At 38.9% G+C, this 17,734-nt stretch overlaps 1 protein-coding gene across 4 annotated transcripts in view; it reads left to right on the forward strand.

Moving 5' to 3' along the window:
* The window catches only part of SYNJ2 (synaptojanin 2), a 64,925-nt gene that overhangs the window by 20,474 nt on the left and 26,717 nt on the right, over nt 1-17,734 (forward strand). For 3 of the 4 annotated variants that reach the window (XM_021532102.4, XM_085575271.1, XM_085575270.1), the window contains exons 5-11: nt 8,213-8,296; nt 10,055-10,116; nt 12,853-12,949; nt 15,915-16,087; nt 16,496-16,577; nt 16,807-16,956; nt 17,053-17,218. In XM_021532102.4, coding sequence (XP_021387777.3) covers nt 8,213-8,296; nt 10,055-10,116; nt 12,853-12,949; nt 15,915-16,087; nt 16,496-16,577; nt 16,807-16,956; nt 17,053-17,218 — 814 coding nt within the window. Of the gene's footprint in view, nt 1-8; nt 8,077-8,212; nt 8,297-10,054; nt 10,117-12,852; nt 12,950-15,914; nt 16,088-16,495; nt 16,578-16,806; nt 16,957-17,052; nt 17,219-17,734 lie in introns of those variants that run through there. The other variant, XM_085575272.1, reaches the window with a different exon arrangement.

A 17,734-nucleotide genomic window follows, 5' to 3' on the forward strand; every position in this document is an offset into this window, starting at 1 on the left:
GGATGTATCCAATGGCTTTGCATAATTTAGTCCACTCCTGTTTAATTGGGGCAGAATTTTCAATGAGAATGAAAGGAACTCAGCAAGTTTTTTTTCAAGAATATTGAAAATATTATTGCATGGCAGACCTGTTTGTTCTTGTCCATTAAGCATTTCTTTGCAATCTTCTTCTCTGTTGCTGACTTTTTCATTCACATGGTTTTCATTAACGCTCTTCATTTTTTTCCTGAGTGTGAAAGTCTAGCCATTTGACACTGTAGTGAAATGTAGACAAGGATTTTTAAACCATTCAGGAAGGTGTCTAGCAAAGATCCTGGGACCTCATCTTTGACTAGTAAAGCTCACTATCAAATTATCTTTTTCTAGTAGAGAAAATTTTGAAAAAAATAACATCTTCTCAGAGTCAGCCAAATTCCAGTTCAACTAATTTTGGATAAAACTGCTTTCATACTCCCCATTGGTTTGTGGGAGATTCTCTCCAATGTGAGATGGTATGACAGTTTTTATACATACGTGGTAAAAGCCTCATTTCCAGCTGATGCTGAGACAAGTTATGTGTGTGAAATGCATTCAGTGGGCTCCCTTGATTGGCACAGCCAAACAAAACAAATGAATCACTTGGTTTTATTGCACACGGTTTAGCTTGCTCCCTTGAAAGTCAGTAAAAAGCACTGGACCGTGGAGAATCTGAGGTCTTCTGTGCCAGCTGAAGTGAGTGCTTTCTTACTCAAGTACAATCACCTTTTCCTTTTTGAGCTGAAGTAGTAATTACTAGCAGTCAGAACATAAATCATACAGAAATGGATCACTGTATAAACAGAATAGACAAATGGCTGGTAGTTTTCAACAAAGAACGGGGATTTGCTCCTAGAATTTGGTTGTTTTCAGCATCTTCTGGGCATATTTACAGAGCTGCATGTGTGGTATAGATTGTGAATGTATGTGTCTGTAGATGTAGGTGCATGTACAATGAGATTGCTTATATGATGCTCATAAGGGGAGCATGAAACAGTGAGGGCATCATGGAAATACTTGAGCTGTGTCATTGAAAGCCCATGCCTGATGGCTGAGGAAGGCACCCTCTCTCAAAGGTGCCCACACTTTTGTGGGCTGACAGCACCTGTATTTCTTCATGGCAATGTGTGAATGTAGCAGCTCTCACCCAGTGAGCTCCTTCCTGTTATCCCACTGCATGAGCCAGGCATGCCTTCAGGCACCTGTTTATCCAAAATCCAGCCATGTTGGGGTACTTTCCACATTTCCTCTAAGATGTCTTCGTAATACAGCTTTAACCTTTTTACCTGGATCTGCCTAAAGACACATGTAGAGCTACCTTAGATTTGACAGTGCTTTGATCCTCAGGATGCCTGGAGGAGTTGCAGACTGGTATTCCCCAGCCTGTTGGTGAGGTTTGATTCCCAAGAGGTGCTCAAAGCATGCCCAATGTTACATGTGTGACTTTCTGCCCAATGGTCAGAGTTCTCTTTGGGGATGTGGGTGACTTTTTGCTCGTGTCCCTTCTTATCCTGGGTTGCCTGCATTTTCAGTTAGGCTGACAGTTTTCTACTTAGTGTTCAGGCTTCCACAAATTCTACTTGTTGTATGTGAAGCTCTTCCCATGCAATGCTTGGGTCTCTAATGTCAGCCTCCAAATTCTCTGCTAATAATTCTCTTGTGTGCTTCTGCTCCAAAGCAATTGTAAGTCAAGTCTTGCAACGTACACCTTTCTAGAAAGTCTGTCAGTGCATTGGGAGATACAGCTGTATCTGCTTACTGGAAAGTGGAATTTTCCTGTAGAACCTGGGGACAGAAGAAGGGAGATCTGCCATTTTACATTCTGCTATTTTAGTTGAGTATCTTCTTATGAATATTAGTGCAAGGCACTAATCCTCTTACTCAGGATTTGAAGAATGTTCTCTTGCTGAAATGCAGAGGAAATAAAGTGTTAGAAAGGGTTGTCAGCGTTTTTTTCAGTGAGTTTCATATTTGTGGCACTGCACTTAGCAGCTGACTTATTAAGGGAAATACTTCTATCCTGCTCACTGGGTGGATCAGAAATAACTAATTTTATTTTGTTATTTTCCTGGACTACATTATGTTGCAAATTATTAGCATGGAAAATAAGGTGGCTTTGCATTCCAGCAGAAAACCTGAGGATTGACTCCTGGTGAATGTCAAAATGGTACTTGATTACTGATGCTTCCCTTCCCTCAGTCTGAGTCAGGCTTTTTGTGGGAATTGCTGTGCTTTGTTCCAGTTCAGCCAGATGCTGAAGTGGGAAAACTGAAGGCTTTTGAGTGTTTGTTTGTTTTTTTTTTAACTGGATAAGCAAAAGTGCAAGAGCAAAATGGCTTTAGGGTGAAAGGCTTGAGCAGTTTCAAAATTGTAACAAGAGTTGTAAAGGGTTGTGTGTTTTTGTTTGTTTTCAAAAACCAAAGAAAATAAGGAAAAGAAGGTTTCTGTTACTAATGAAGCTAAACATCAGTTTTACCAAGCTGCATGTCCTAAGAAAACAAATTTGGGCTAACCACTAGGATGCCTGAGATCCAGTTCAAGCTGACATCCCCTTGCCATTAGGAAGGAAGAGTCCAAGAATAAACTCTCTCCTACTTCCATAGTAAATGACTGACTAATCTCCTGTGAGGTAATATCTTGGCTGAATAACATTTTGTTTCCATTTGCTGGAGCCTGTACAGTATAATGGCATGTTGGCTATGTGCTTTTATGGATAAATAGCACCCTAGGATTCTGAAAACCCAGGACTTTTCCCCTCTTTGCAGGAATTGCTTCTGACATTTTTCTGTTTCTAGAAGAGGAAGAAACAATTAATCTTATCTCCAGGCAGCTCTTTTATGCATAGATGGTACGCTTTTGTCTCCCACTTAGTTAGCCTGTGGCATTTAAGCTCTGCAATGAGTCATTTTTTGTGGGCTCATTTAACTTCTGTGAGTCAGTGTTTGAGAAGAAGGGGGAAAAAGTAAAATACCTCCACTTTTCCTTTAAAAAAAAACACAACACAACTTCTAGTATATCTTTAAGCTTTTTGGTCATTTGGCTTGTGTCTTTATGAAGAAAGAAGAAAATCTTTTAGGAAATGCTTAAGGAAAAACAAAATGAAGGGAAAATAAGGCAATCCTTTCAATGTGTACTTTCAGATTTGCTGACAAATATAAAATATTTTGTGATGGGATGGTAGCCCTTTCTACTTGCAGTGCTTGCGGTATTGCAGTTAATTCTCGAGCAGCTTTTAAATCAATCTCTGTTTCTCAGTTGTAGCTTAAATGTTTCCCTTCATCTTTTATTTCCTCCCCTAGTAATCTTTTGAACTTGAGACTGTGTTGCATTATTGTAATTCTTTTCTTCTGATAGTTTTGAGGAGCTAGAAATGCTTTCGTCGTTTTGTTTGTGTGCCTGTCACTGTTTAAATTTTAGCTCTTCTCCCAGTTTTCCTCCAGAGTTATGCTAAAATCTTAGTATGTGGATTACAAGGAACAATTCTTATTAACCAAATACAAATAAATTATTTCAGTTTTTTCCCCTTCATGGAATTGTTCAGTAAAGAAAATTGAAACCTTGAGAAAGCATTAAAAGGAAATACCATGAATTTAAATTAACCTTCTCTTTCTTCCAATTTCAGAAAAAATTGTCAGACGTGGATTAAGGAAAATGATCCCTATTTCACAATACCTCCTAGACTGTGTTGGCTAGCTCTCCAGGAGAGGAATGGATGTAATCATGTGGTTGATTTATTTTCTGGATCAAGTTTTAGTATGACACCAGGCAAGGCAAAAAGGATTATTCTGGCAAATATATCCTTGGGTCCCATGGTCTGAGCTAAAGGCATATTTAGAGGTATATTTAGACCATCTGCTGTCCATGTTCTTTGTGTTGCAGAGCTGGGGATCCCTCAATAAGCCATCTGAGTATCCATTTCATCAGGGACTGTGTCTCTGTGTACCCCTTGAGTCTGTAGTGAATTTTGTTGGAAGTTGTGATCGGATGATAATTATTTCTAATGAAGCTGAGTGATGGAGATTAGTGAATAAATTATTCCAAGCAATAAATGGGCACAGCATGCTGGGATTAGAACACCAGTTCTAATGTTTCAATGTTTACTTCTTGCCCAGAAGTTTTCTAGCAGTACCTGTGCATGAAGCTTGTTTACCAGGAAAGAGCCTTGGATCGCAGAGGCAAGGTCTGGCCCTATGCAGCAGAGGAGAAAGATTGAAAAATGTCCCATTAAACTGTCAGTACTATCACCCTTGATCCTAAGTTGGAGAAAGAGACCACAAAGAGTCCAAGACCACAGAAGCTGAAAGACAAACATGGCAAATTCTAACACCAGAGGTCAGCCAATCTACTGTTAAGGCAAATAGGCCTTCCACATGGGTTAACTATCCATTTGCTGCAATGCTGTCTGATGGGAACCTGGTCCGAAAGTTCATGCAGCTCACCGAGTTGGACTGTAGTATGGCTCAGAACCCTTGAGATTAATGAAGTAGTCCTCAAGTGTTTTGAGGATTTATAGGAATTAAGATTCTCCCTGGGGTACATAGGCACCAACTTGGTGTCATTTTGGATCTAAGACAAGAGATAAGAATCCACGAAGACAGAGATTTAGCAGTATATATGAATCCTAATGACCAAGTGCTGTCCAAAAAGTAACTGAGTGTTGTTAAACTCCTAGAGAAAAAACAGTATGATCTTCTTGTCATGAGAAAAGGAAAACAGAGGACAAGAAAATTCTGGAGATAAGGCATTTCACTTTTATTTAAGTTTATTTTCTTAAACAACTGTTAATCTTTTGTCTAGTACCTTAGAATAAGGGAAATGGCTCTGCTAGAGGACAGGGTAATAAAGTCAAAACTTGAACAAAAAAGTGGGACACTGCTTGTAGAAAACATAACATTGTGCACAAAAACTGATCAAGGCTGTGAAGAATATGAGAAAAGAAACTGTATTTGTCCATGCATAAGCAACGAAGTTGTAACATTTTCTTTATGAGTGTAATTTCAATCTAAATATATTATCAGTGCTTACTTAAGATTTTAGCAATTAGCGTTTCTTACAGTGCATGTGGCTGCTAAGATTATGTCCATTCCTGATCTGGAAAGTTGTTTTAGTCTTTAAACCTGCTTTCTTAACAAGTCTGCTGGTAGGAAGTCTGTTGCCACTAATACTGTAAGATCAAGAGTCGTGTACACTAAAAGGCAGTGTCAGGATCAAGGGTCATGCTCCGTGGAGTGGTGAATGAAGGATAGTGGATATTACTGAAACTGAAGGAAGATTTGCACAGTTATAATGCTTAATGAAATGGTTGGAGTCTGTTTAGGAAGGAATGACCGGCAGAAAAGTAATTTTAATGAGTTTCCCACTAATTTAAAAAAATATTAGGTCTTTTTCCAACTCATTGGCAGCTTGGAAGAAAATAATTTTGGATTCATCTGGGTCATGAGAATGAGGTGAAAGGATTGTGAAAGACCAGAGAATTGCTCCAAAGAACAGAATGATGAGCACTGTAAGCGAACAGAATAAAAAAAGTACTTTCTTGTCAATGACTGTGTTGGAGAGGCTGTGCTCCCAGTTCAAAAACCTAATCTAATTTCTAAAAGCTACATGGCAACATACATTAAAAAAATGTCAGTTTCTTTAAAGTGCTCTGCCATCATAGGAGAATCCTGAATAGGACTCAGCTTCACAGAGGATCCCCCAGACCATCACTTCAAGGTTTGGGCATCCTGTTTAGGTTACAGGACTGATCACATAGTTTGACTATGGTGTTCAGTTCTCCAAATGGACAGCTTAATAGAGCAGAAAACAGAAGAGGTAATGGGTCAAAACCAGTGAACAGAAAATATGAGTGGAACTGGTAACAAACATCTGTTAACTCACTAATAAGTGGAAATAGAGGATCTGTTAATGGAGAAATAAATGTTTGGTCAGTATTTTTCTTCTGTATTTGGCAGGAAGAAGGTAGATTATATATTCGTGGTCTGTAACTGAGGAAATACTTCCCATTTAAACTGTAACTCAGAAGGATGTTAAACTGCAGGTACTGAATTAGAATTACTATCTGTTAGTGGGTTTAGAGATTTTCAGCTGAATGTCTGAAAGAGCTGGTCAAAGAAATACTTGAGGTGTCAGTTTTTCAGTCAGACGTGGGAAAAGGGAGTTCCCAGAATACTGTAAAGAAAATTGATCCTCTGGAGCAAGCTGTTTGTGTGGCCACCTTGTACTTCCAAGTAAAGCTTTGTCTGTATTTTTCATCATTAGATGTTTCATTTGTACTCATTAATTGCTAAGATGATGATTGTTGTCAAAATTTTAAGTAGGCCAGTCCTGAATCTTATTTTTGCACAGATTCAGGTTCTGATATTCATTTAGTATTAGTCAGGATAATGCTTGGACTGTAGTAGTGCTATCAATTTGCTTTACCTTGGAGTGAGCTTCTTTGGGTCCATGGCTGTGAGTGAAAAGATGATTCAGTGTGTAGAAGTCTGACTCATCTTGGCACGACCTATCTCAGGGAGAATGTGATAAAGAGGAAGCAGGTGGGGCTGCTTATTCCTCTCATAGTCCAGCTGCAGGAGGAATGATCTCTTCTGAGCACAAAAGTAAAAAAGAAAAGGCACACCAGTGTGTTGCCATGGAAATTAGCTCCTGCACTCAGGTGCCAATAATGTTCAGAAAGTTTTACTGGGAGAGCATATTTTAGAGCCACATTGCTCAAACTGTGACACAGGTCTTGCAATAAAGCTGCTCTGAGCAGCCCCTCTCTTGCAGGGCATTGTGCTAGAATGGAATGTAACAGAGAAAAGGGTTCTTAATGCTTTGGTGAGAAGTTAAAAAGATAGAAACATAGTTTTGCACTAGGTCTGGGCTGGCTATCCTTCTAGCACTGACATTGTGTCCATGATGAAGCCACTTAAATTGTCTTAATGAAATGGGGACAGTTTCAAGTCCTCTGCAAAAATATGGTAAATATTAGATATTTTGTCACCAACTTTATCTAAATACCTCTTCTTTTTTCACACATGTAGCTCTAAAAACTGTACATTGATAATGCTTATGAAGATGGGAGGTCAAGGTCAGGCACTTTCCCTGAGCCAGCCATTGGCCATATCTAGTGGCAAATCCAAAAAGACAAAATACTTTAAAGCTATAGAGAAATCCATTTTCATGTTCTCTTTTCTGAGCTACTAGCCAGCTGGCAGCAGCTGTGCCAAATGATATGGTGTGGTGAGTGCAGCTACCTGGATAACCTGGATACCATTCCTCCCCAGGGCTGCAGAGCAGTCATTGTCATGCATGAGATAACAGAGATGTGTATCATGTGTATCATGTATCCCCCGTGGAGAGCAGCCAGGATTCCACTGCTAAGTATAGGCCAGAGAAGTGAGCTGGGCTTTCCACAGTTGCTCTGTGGTCATATTCAATCTGAAGATAGTACCTTTTATACCAAGTTAACATAATGTAACACTTTGGGGACTGTGGACAGGGGAAGGCCAAAGGGGAAATCAGTCTTTGTTCTTCATATGGATTTGACCCAAAATCAACTTGTTGACAGTGATCCTGAGAACATATAAAGGGAGAGTTTGAGGTCTGGTTGGGAAAGGAAGTGGAGAATTTGGAACCTCTTGCTGTAAGCTATGTGGAAAAGAAGTAGATCACATTGCTATTCACTGTACCACAGGATGGGAGTGGCAAAGCTGCTGGTTTCACAGAGTTTTATTTGGATTCTCTGACAAGGCACAGCATGCAGTGAAATAAGAAATGGTAAATACAGCAGGACATAAGCTTATCCCCCACCTGACGTTACCCATCATCAGTCACAAGGAGCAATGACATTTTGCACAGTGAAGTTTTGTGAGAGGGACAGCAGGAGAGTATATGCCTGGTCTTTCCGAGTGTCTCCACCAGTAGATCAAATCCATCTTGATTGTGGGTAAAAAACATTTTAAGTGTTTTTTCTGTTGTTTCTGGTGAGAAGTGAGTTGAATCATCTGTGATGACATGAAAGCAAATACGTTGTACTTTGTTCCACTGCCTGTGAGACTATGGAAAAGAGGCTGAGCGGTAAGTGGATACAGGGAGATACATGGTTTACTTTTTTTACCCTTTGAGTTCAGTGTCTTTAACTGTCACCTGATGAAGGGACCACAGACTGATAGATCTAACTGCAGAACTACTTTCCTTTATTTTGTTTTTGCAGACAATTTACTTGGATGACGATGTCTCTTCCTTTGTGCAGATCAGAGGTTCTGTTCCACTGTTTTGGGAGCAAACAGGGCTTCAGGTAAACAAATAATCAGAATGCCTGCCTTGCTTCTCTCTCTTGTTACTTATAATTTAGAATTAACCTTTTTTTTTTTTTTAATATGAGCTTCAAAGTTCATTCTGTGAAAGTGCTGAGCTCTTTCATTTTAGGTTTACCTTGTAGGAAATGTTTTGTGTTTAGGTAAACAGAACTATACCAGACAAATGGCTATAGGTGACTGTAGTTTAACATTTTTGTGTGTTTGAATGCCTCTACAGGGAACTGTTTGTAAGGGAATGTGTCCTAATGTTATAAACTGAAGCTTACAGCTATATCTTTATAAAATTTTCAGTTTTATTCCTCTGAAATGCCTGGTTGGCTTGATAATATTGACCTCCATGTTATAACTGGAGTATCTAGGGATACCAGTGCTCTATAGGAGCATGCTACGATGAAACAAAGTAAAATGTCTGGATGACGTGGTTTTGGGATTTCAGTCAAAAGGGTGATAATGATCTAATCTGATCTTTTGTGAGAGAGATGTAGGATTTTATAACGACATTATTGTACCAAATTTAGTGGGTTACATATGGTCTGTGACTTGCAGTTTATATACAGTTGTAAGGCCAAATAACAATCTTGCTAAGAACACTTTGCATTCTCTTAACAGAGGGATAAGCAACTGAAATGAGTATGCACATATATTTGTGTGTTTGGTAGAGAAAGTACATTGCATAATTGTTTTTTTAAGACACTTTAAAGGTTACATGATACTTTTTTTGGTCATTAAACTAGAACCTATGCACTATTCAGAGGCACTGGTTTAGCGAAAAGGAAATGACTAAAGGATCCCTGTTGTATTTTAACACCATCCAGTGCAATACTTGCTTCTTTCTATAAAGCAAGTCTGTCCATATGATTGTGCATGTCTTGCCCATGGTGTAGTTGTATCCAGCACTGTTGTTCTATATGTTACAGAGCCATTGAGCATTCCCTCAAGAAATTTTGGCTAGTGGGTAATATCTCTAGCTAAACAGATTTTAATTTTTTTTTTAGTAGGCCTGGCTTTTTTTGCCTAATTTGGATTAGATTATGTACTCTTACTCCTTGGGTGTGAATGTACTGGCACTGGTGTTAGAAAGAATTGCAGAAACCAACCTCATGAAAAACAAATAAAGTTGATGAAGTATAGAAAGCAATACATGATCCTATGCATATTTGGCAGTGTCATTTTTGGAGAGGAAAGAAGCCCTCTGTAATTTGTAACAGTAGCTACCATTCAAAAGGAACTTGAGGCTACTGTTGTTGACATCCATATCAAAAGACCTGTTAGTTTGATGGTACAGAATTTCATCCTTCATATTTTTGAATCACTGTTCTGATACTTTTGAAAGAAGTCAGAATACACAACCCATGCAACTAGCATAAATGCATCCCTCTCTACCAAGGCAGTAAGAATACTAGGCTCACAGAATACTCATGTGAGGCAGTGTGTGCTATTTGCAAGAGGAAGCTGGCAAAGAGATGTGATTTGTTTGGCCATAAAAAGATGTGTAGGTATCCCTTTACTTAATGGTAATTGTGTTTTCACTTGTAATTGTAAATGTTGTCTAATAAAAGCTGGGGCTTTTGTGTTAAGAATATTATGTGTGGGGGTGGTTGGAGTCTGTTAGAGATGTCTGGTGCTGTTAAAAAATGTTTTTCTCTGAAGGAAAAAGGGAGACATCTAGTGACTTAGGACTCTAGCAGTTTAAGAAGTTTTTTTCTATTTCTTGGTCTTCTAATATTTTATTTTAGGTTGGTTCCCGCCATTTAAGGCTTAACAGAGGTCTGGAAGCCAATGCACCTGCCTTTGACAGGTAAGTTTCATTCCACTTTGGCATCAACATAGCAGCCTGGCAAGTATCCAAGGTTCCAAGACATCTTTGTCTTCCTAGAAAATCTTGAAGTGTGAAACATCTCTCAGATGTGGCAGATTATTAAACTGGTTTACTTAATTTTGTCACTTTTTTAGGTGCTTTTTTCCTTCTTGTTTTTGAGGTAATTGAATTAATTTGGTCTTCTGGCTCATTTTTGTAAAAGTTTAGGAATACTGAGTGATATGCAAAAGAAGTGTTTGTGCAAACATTTTTGAGCCAAGAGATGTGAGTTTACACTTAAGGTACACAGAATATGCATGCTTTACCACTCTAACATAAGTGGTTAAAGAGTAAACACTGCTTTCACTCCATTCTGGATTTGGTCTTCTCTTCATTGTTTTACTCCTACACAGAAATAGCAAAGCCTTTTTCTGTGACCAGTGTTGTGTGGTGCTGTTATGCTGATGTTTTCTATTTTATGCAGACTGGCTTGTAAACATTTTTAAATCATTAAGACTCTGTTTGTCAGCTGGAAACTGTAGAAAAAGACATACACTAGCTTGATTCCTTTGAATGTCTGACTAGGAAATGCTATCCTCTAAGGGTGTATTTCTACTGATATCCAAGGGAATTTGAAGAATTTGGTCTGTGGGAAATTTTCACCTTGTAAATGCAGGTCAAGTGATTACTTTCTGTTTTGGTTTGGTTTTGGCAGATCAGGTTGTATGTTGATTTTGTGTAAGGCCTCTTTATTACCGCAACTGTTAGTACACTGGACATGATTGACAGTTAATGGTTTTGCAACACTGAAGACCCCAAACAGGGATTAGGATCTAAAGGGACTATGCACCATAGCAGTTTCTGCTCCAGAGCTCCTTGGCCTACATTCTCCAAGTTTACAAGGCTCTTAAATCCTACTGAATTCAATGGCCTTTGAGACTCTTGGTCTCATGGCCATCTGGTGTTAACTTGCCATGCCAGTGTCCCTGAAGCTCCATCCATAGAGATTTGCATTCCACAACAAAGATATTTCATGTAAGAAGAAAACAGTAACTTACTCAGCATCCTCATGTACTGCTCATGGAATTGAGAGTACCTCAGGAAGGAACAACATTTCAGTCCTGATCCTAATACAGCTGGTGAATAGCTTTCTCCTAAGAAAGGTGAATATAAGGATAGACTTGCACTATTCCTTCTTTTCCTTGTGCCAGTAAGTCAGATTAACTTGGAGATCTCTGTGCTTACTGATCTGCAAAAGACAGTCCTTTGAAAATGGGCAAGGAATAAGTGACTGCTTATATGGAAAAGTACACTGGAATTTAATAACCTGGTACAGCTTTTATGAGATGTTAATTTGGCCTGTTACATTTAACCATGTGAGAAATGGATAGTAATCTTGTTAGATGTTTTTTCATCCTCTGTCTCTCTCCCTGAGAAATCCACAGGGAGCTTTGCTTACAGTATTCAAACAGGTGACTTGAGCTTCAGTAGTTTTGTTGTAAGGAGGCAACACTGGCAGGGAGGTAGGATTTTGATGCTGGTATCAGAAGGGTGCAACTATATGGGATGAGTTGGCATACAGAGAACTGGTTGCAGAATCAAGAAAGCACCAGAAAATATATTCAGCTGTGTTTCCTGAAGGCAATGCTGATGAATTCCTTCTTTTCTCCCCTTCCATGGTTTTCTATGTAACTTATTTCTGGTTAAAGGATTTAAAGAGTAATGCTAGAAGATGTATGCTTGCTGCTTTTTGCACACTTTGCTATTACACGCTACTTTGCAGCATGTAATAAATTCTCATTTTTGTGAGTTTATTTTTCTTGTCTATTTCTATCCAGCTTCCTCTTAAGTATTACTACAGTGTTGTCTGTACATGATGGAAATCAACTTTACAATCTAATTATGTCTTGATGAGCCAACAGAGCTTCTGTAGACAATGCATTCCAACTTGAAAAAGATGAAAAAGATATTTGGAGGGGAGAATAGATGTTTCAGCATCTGGCTGAAAACTCTTAACTTGAGAGTCCTTAAATAATCAGGTTTTGAGATTTTAGTGACATAGACCAAAAAATCCAGCTCATTTTATACTTATCCCATTTTGTACTTTTCCTGCAGAATCTGAGCCAGACAACTTGGCTAAAAGGACCTTTGTTCTGATCCAGTGCAGCAGTTCTTAGGATTACTCATCTTCCTGCTTGATTTGAGTTCAGAGTGAAAGTCTCCATGTTGCAGTAGCTCAGAGGTGTTTGAACCCTGACACCTGTGACGTGTGTTTGGACCTCTCTGGCCTTGGCACTGGAGTTGTAGGCCTCATTGCTGCTGCTGACTCTTAGTAGCCTCAGCTCTGCAAGATGCCAGACAATTCCTGTTGAAGTGTAATACATTTTCTTCTCTTCTTGTCTTTCCTGTGTAGTTGTTCCCAGGCTAACAACCAAGAGGTAGGAGCATGAAGGGCAATGTCAAAGCTAACAGTGACATAAAAGATTGGGGCCTATTTCCTAAGACACTTCTTTCTTTAATTTCAGTACAGAATACTATATCTATTAATTGCATACTTTCACCATTTTTACTTTAATAATTGATTGCAAGGAAACTGAGAAAGATGTCTGTAGCTGGTATGTCTAAGACTTTCTGCTGGATGAAACACCCAGTGATCTCTACTTTGCACTTTGAAAATGGAAGTAGGCAACATAACTTAGTTTTGTTTAGTACCTATTATGGTTGCTTTTGCTGTAGGCATATGATGCTTCTGAAAGAGCAGTATGGAAAACAAGTGATCGTTAATCTGTTGGGAAGCAGAGGAGGAGAAGAGGTGCTCAACAGAGCTTTTAAGGTAAAAGGAATGATTTTCATTTTAATCACTGATTTCCCTTGAGCCTCCATGTTCTTTGGTTTTCCTTCTAGCCCAAGAGGTGATGAATAGTATTTCTAAAGAAATAATGTTAACTCTTAACTACATGTTCATACTGAAAATAGTGCTTCTTAGTTTCATGGCTTAGTTTCCAGCACTACCTTTCTGCTTACTTCTTCATAAATTTGTGTACATTTTCTTGAACCAAACTTAAGAAGAAGTTACCTGAATACTCCTAAGGATAGTTCACATTTGCAAAAGTGAATCATAGCAAGCTTTGACATTATATGTAGCCACCTATGCAGTCAGGGGCCCCCTGGGATTGCCAGAGCAGCCTGGGGTCCAGGTCCTGAGCCTAGATCACTGAGCATGGTGACTTAGCATCACTGAGCTGTCTTGCTCTGATAGTAATGGGAAATAGCTGTCTAGCACTGATTCTGTTGGGAATTGGCTGCCTGAGGACCAAATACAGTTTGGTATATGGAGAGAGATTTTCCTGGCCTCTAAGTGTCCCCAGGCACAACTACTACCTGAAAGCAAGGATGTCAGGCATTGTAGGAGTAAAGCTGTGCTGCTTTCTAGTGTGGTATCTTTTTAAAACTAGTGTGAACTTAAAGCCACACATTGGCATGGAGTGGGATTTGCAGCAGTGCAAAAGCTGCCTGAATCTGGCTGGGCGCTGATGGAAGTCTGCTTCCTTAAGTGCCTGTTGCTTTAGCAAACTGACAGATACTTCAGAGGTTATGTCCCTAAAACTACTGTAGTAAGTGTCATGTATATATCATTGGTAAAGAATGATATCAGCAGTTCTGAACTGAAATGTTTGCTATGTGAAAATAAGCAAAATAAAAATTGTGGTTAAATAATAGTGCCTAATATCTTTCCCTTTCTGTTGCAATAGTGAACTTACAGGGAGTGTCAAATTTTTTATCAGTTTTTCTGTGTGACCATTTCCTTCTCCCGCAAAAGAGCTGGGAAGGACTATTTACTTCCCCAGCAGGAAATGGTGAAATAAAGGTCTCCCGTTGTAGAGAATATGGCCAAAGAAAGTAATTAATGGCTAAAACTTGCAAGGCAGTTATGAAGGCACAGGAGTGGAGCCTGGTCCTGGTTTTTATTTTCAGCTTCTTACTGAATTTCTGCATGACATGGCTAAGCCTCTGTAATGTTTTGGTTCCTCTCTCTTTAAAATAGTTTTTCTAGTTTGTTTTGCAAACCCCACTGAAATTTAAAGGTAAAATATAACAATTCTGAAATGCTGAAATCATTTACATGGATAAAAATGTGACATTTGTTGAAAATTTGATACTGATATTTTTTCAAACTCTCACATTCTTGAAGATCATGTTCTAGCCAATTTGCAACCAGACCTTAAGTCAGAAACTTGGCATCTCTAGAATAAAGACCTTGCGTTTGTTAATTTAATTTAAATAAATTTTATTTTGTTTAAATTGTTACTTTTTTGCCTGTTTTAAAAATAATAAACTCTGAAAATACCCTGTGAGCTCGAAGAATTTAGACTGACATCACTAAACCAAAGTTATGCATTCATTCAGAATAACTCCTTGGTAATTTCTTTACCTTTGTGTTTTAAGAAATGGACGTTAGGCAAGAATATAGAGTTAATTTTACTTTGATGATTTTAAAATTTTATTTTTGAATTAAAAATAAAGTAATTCATAGGAGTGTGATTAGGATTGCAAGCTTGTCCCCTATCACTAGTTTCTCCATCTTTTTTTTTATTTCTTTCTCTTCACTCTTGCTTCAGCCTTAGTAATTCTTATCAGTGTTGGTTCAAATTATTGCTGTAATTACTGCTGCTAGCCTCTCTTGATCAGAATGTCACAGTTACCATTCATTTACCATTCATTATGCATTACCTGAATCAGACCAGACCAAAAATCAATACTGTTCCCAGGAAATGCTGTTCCTCCCATAAGCATTCTCTGTAACAGATGTAATTATGTTTACAGTAAAAGCAGGACTGTAGTATAGAGTTACAAATACTCTGACAATAATTTACACTGCAGCAGTGGGTAAATGCCATCCTCAAGTGCATCACTAGTGCCAGCATCTGTCAGGGCAGATTGGGGTGTCAACAGTAACAGTCTAATGAAATACATTTTACAGGTCTCTTTCCAAGCACTACCTTTACATTTCTTTCTGCAGGAAAGGCTTAATGGCTTACTCAATACAATCATGCTGGTGTAACTGCTACATATATACTTTTAATGTAATACCAGATTTGTTTTGTCCAGTGTGTGTCACAGTGTAAGTGGAGAAAAGCATCCATCTCTTGGGGTGATAATGTGAAAGAGGGAAGAAAATAGACAAAGGCTTGCACAGTTTGAGTTAATGTAATGGTTCTCTCTGCCTTTCTTGTGGAGAACAGAATGTATTACTGTTGCAGGTACTTTAATGATGGAGATGTACTGTTGCAGATACCTTAATGAAATTTGTGGTGATTACGGAAATGCACGTGAGGTCATTGAAAGTGGAGATGAAATACTGAGGCTATTTGTGCCTCTTCTTTCACTTCTGCAGTTCACCACAAACACTTTATAGTATGTTTCCTGGGGTGTAATTGCTTACTTACTTCCTCCCCCTGAGCCTGCCTAGAGCATTGTTAGTGCTGTCCACCCTCGTGCACAGAGGTAGCAGCAGCACACTGCTGCAAGGCTGCCACCAGCCAAGGCACAGTTCTAATGTGTATTTTGCAGTTACAGTTTGAGTTCCCCTGCAGGAAAATTGGGTTCTAACAGTGAGGTTTACTTCTGTGAAGAAAACAAACAGGGAACTTCAGGTGCTTTTTTCATGTCTGGCCTTTCAAAATTCCCTACAACTAACTATATGATTAACAGTCAAGGCTTATTAATGATAAAAGCATGTGAATCCTTACATGTGAATTGAGCAGGATTTGTTTTCCTTCATTCTCTTATCTATACAGAAACTGCTATGGGCCTCTTCCCATGCGGAAGACAGTCCCATGATAAACTTTGACTACCACCAATTTGCAAAAGGTGGGAAAACTGAGAAACTGGAAAATTTGCTAAGGCCTCAGCTGAAGTTGCACTGGGAAGATTTTGGAATCTTCACAAAGGGCGAGCATGTAAGTCCACGGTGAGTGTCTCTGCCCCTCAGTCCCAGTGTAGCTGGGCAAAGCTTGTCCTGGCCTTCCAGGTTTCTTGTTGTGTTTGCACCACGAACATAAATTGACCATCTTGAAATAAAATTGTGAGACAAAGTGTAATCTTAGTGCTAAAGCAATGATTTGGCTTAATTGCATCTCCATGGTTTCAAATCTGCAAATGTACTAGTGTGTGGATTTGCTAATATAGTGTTGCAGATGTAATCAAGTAATTAGATGTGTTAATGGAATATATTGTGCACAGTGTGCTTGCACTGTCAAAATGTGGGTGGGTGTATTCAGGCTGAACATTTGATGATCTTGTTCAATCAACTCATGATTAGATGTTATTTTAAAATATACCATTTTCTCCTCCCTCCTCTTGTGTTTGGTTATCAAAGTCTGCAGACAGGTACTTTTCGAATGAATTGTTTGGACTGCCTGGATCGTTCTAATAGCGTACAGTCCTTCGTTGCACAGGAGGTGAGTTTGCCACAGGACCTTCCATGGGATACCTTTAGTACATACATTGGCTGTTCCATGGGAAAGACAGGAAAAAAGCTGTAAGTCTCAGTTATGCAGGTCAGTCTTGCCACTCTATGGTACAGAATGGTGCTGGCTGGAATACTGAGAATAAAAAGCAAAAATGCATTTATAAACAATGTTGCTTTCTTTTTTGTGTTTTTTTTTTCTCATTCTGCACCTAATCCAGATACTGTTTGCTCAATTAGAGAGCCTTGATTTGAACTCCAAACCTATAATTGAGCGCTTTGTGGAATCCTACAAGGAGATGTGGACTCTCAATGGTCAAAATCTGAGCAGAGTGTTTAGTGGCAGTCGTGCCCTTGAGGGGAAGAACAAGGTAAAGAAAAATGGCAGACTCTTTATTTACAAGTAAAGAAAGATGACCTATTTATGCTTCAGTGTCACTTGCATTCATAATTCCTGTCTGCTGTAGGTTGGGAAGCTCAAGGATGGTGCCCGCTCTGTGTCTCGTACCATCCAGTCAAATTTCTTTGATACAGTAAAGCAGGAAGCCATTGAATTGCTGCTCATGGGTGATTTCTACCGTGAGGAATATGCAGACAAAGGCAAGATGCTCATGGACCAGACTGCACTGCTGGGTAAAGCCAGTCTAAACCCTTCCCTTTGTTTTTGCACCTGCTTATAGCTGTCAGATACAAGCAATTGTACCCTTTTGAAAAAAAAAAAAATCAACATATAAGCTGCTTCTGCACAGATCTATTGTTTAAAGCACTACTTTCAAGTGACCATAGCACAGCTCATGCTTATTTCTCATATTTTGTTTTGAACTTCTGAGTATGTTTTTCTGCTCTTTGATTGTGATACTCTCTGACAGTTTAGAGTTGGACCAGAGGGAAGGATTTTAGGGCTATATTCCCAGTCTGTCCTGAGTTGGTCTTGAGGAAATCTCTTGAACTTAGCCTTTTTATCTGCTTAGTTGTGTCCTTGCTGTTTGCACATGCTTTTAGCCATTTGGATCTTTGAAGGCACATCTCTCTTATTTTAGTTCATTTCCTGCTCTATTCCAGGCCCCTAATAATCCACAGCATAGACACATTTGTTTGCACCCAGCTAGAATAAACTCAGCTTTCTCTGAGAAGTATCTGAGTGAGTAT

The sequence above is a fragment of the Lonchura striata genome, chromosome 3, assembly GCF_050655825.1.
Source record: "Lonchura striata isolate lonStrDom1 chromosome 3, ASM5065582v1, whole genome shotgun sequence".
Lineage (NCBI taxonomy): Eukaryota > Metazoa > Chordata > Aves > Passeriformes > Estrildidae > Lonchura > Lonchura striata.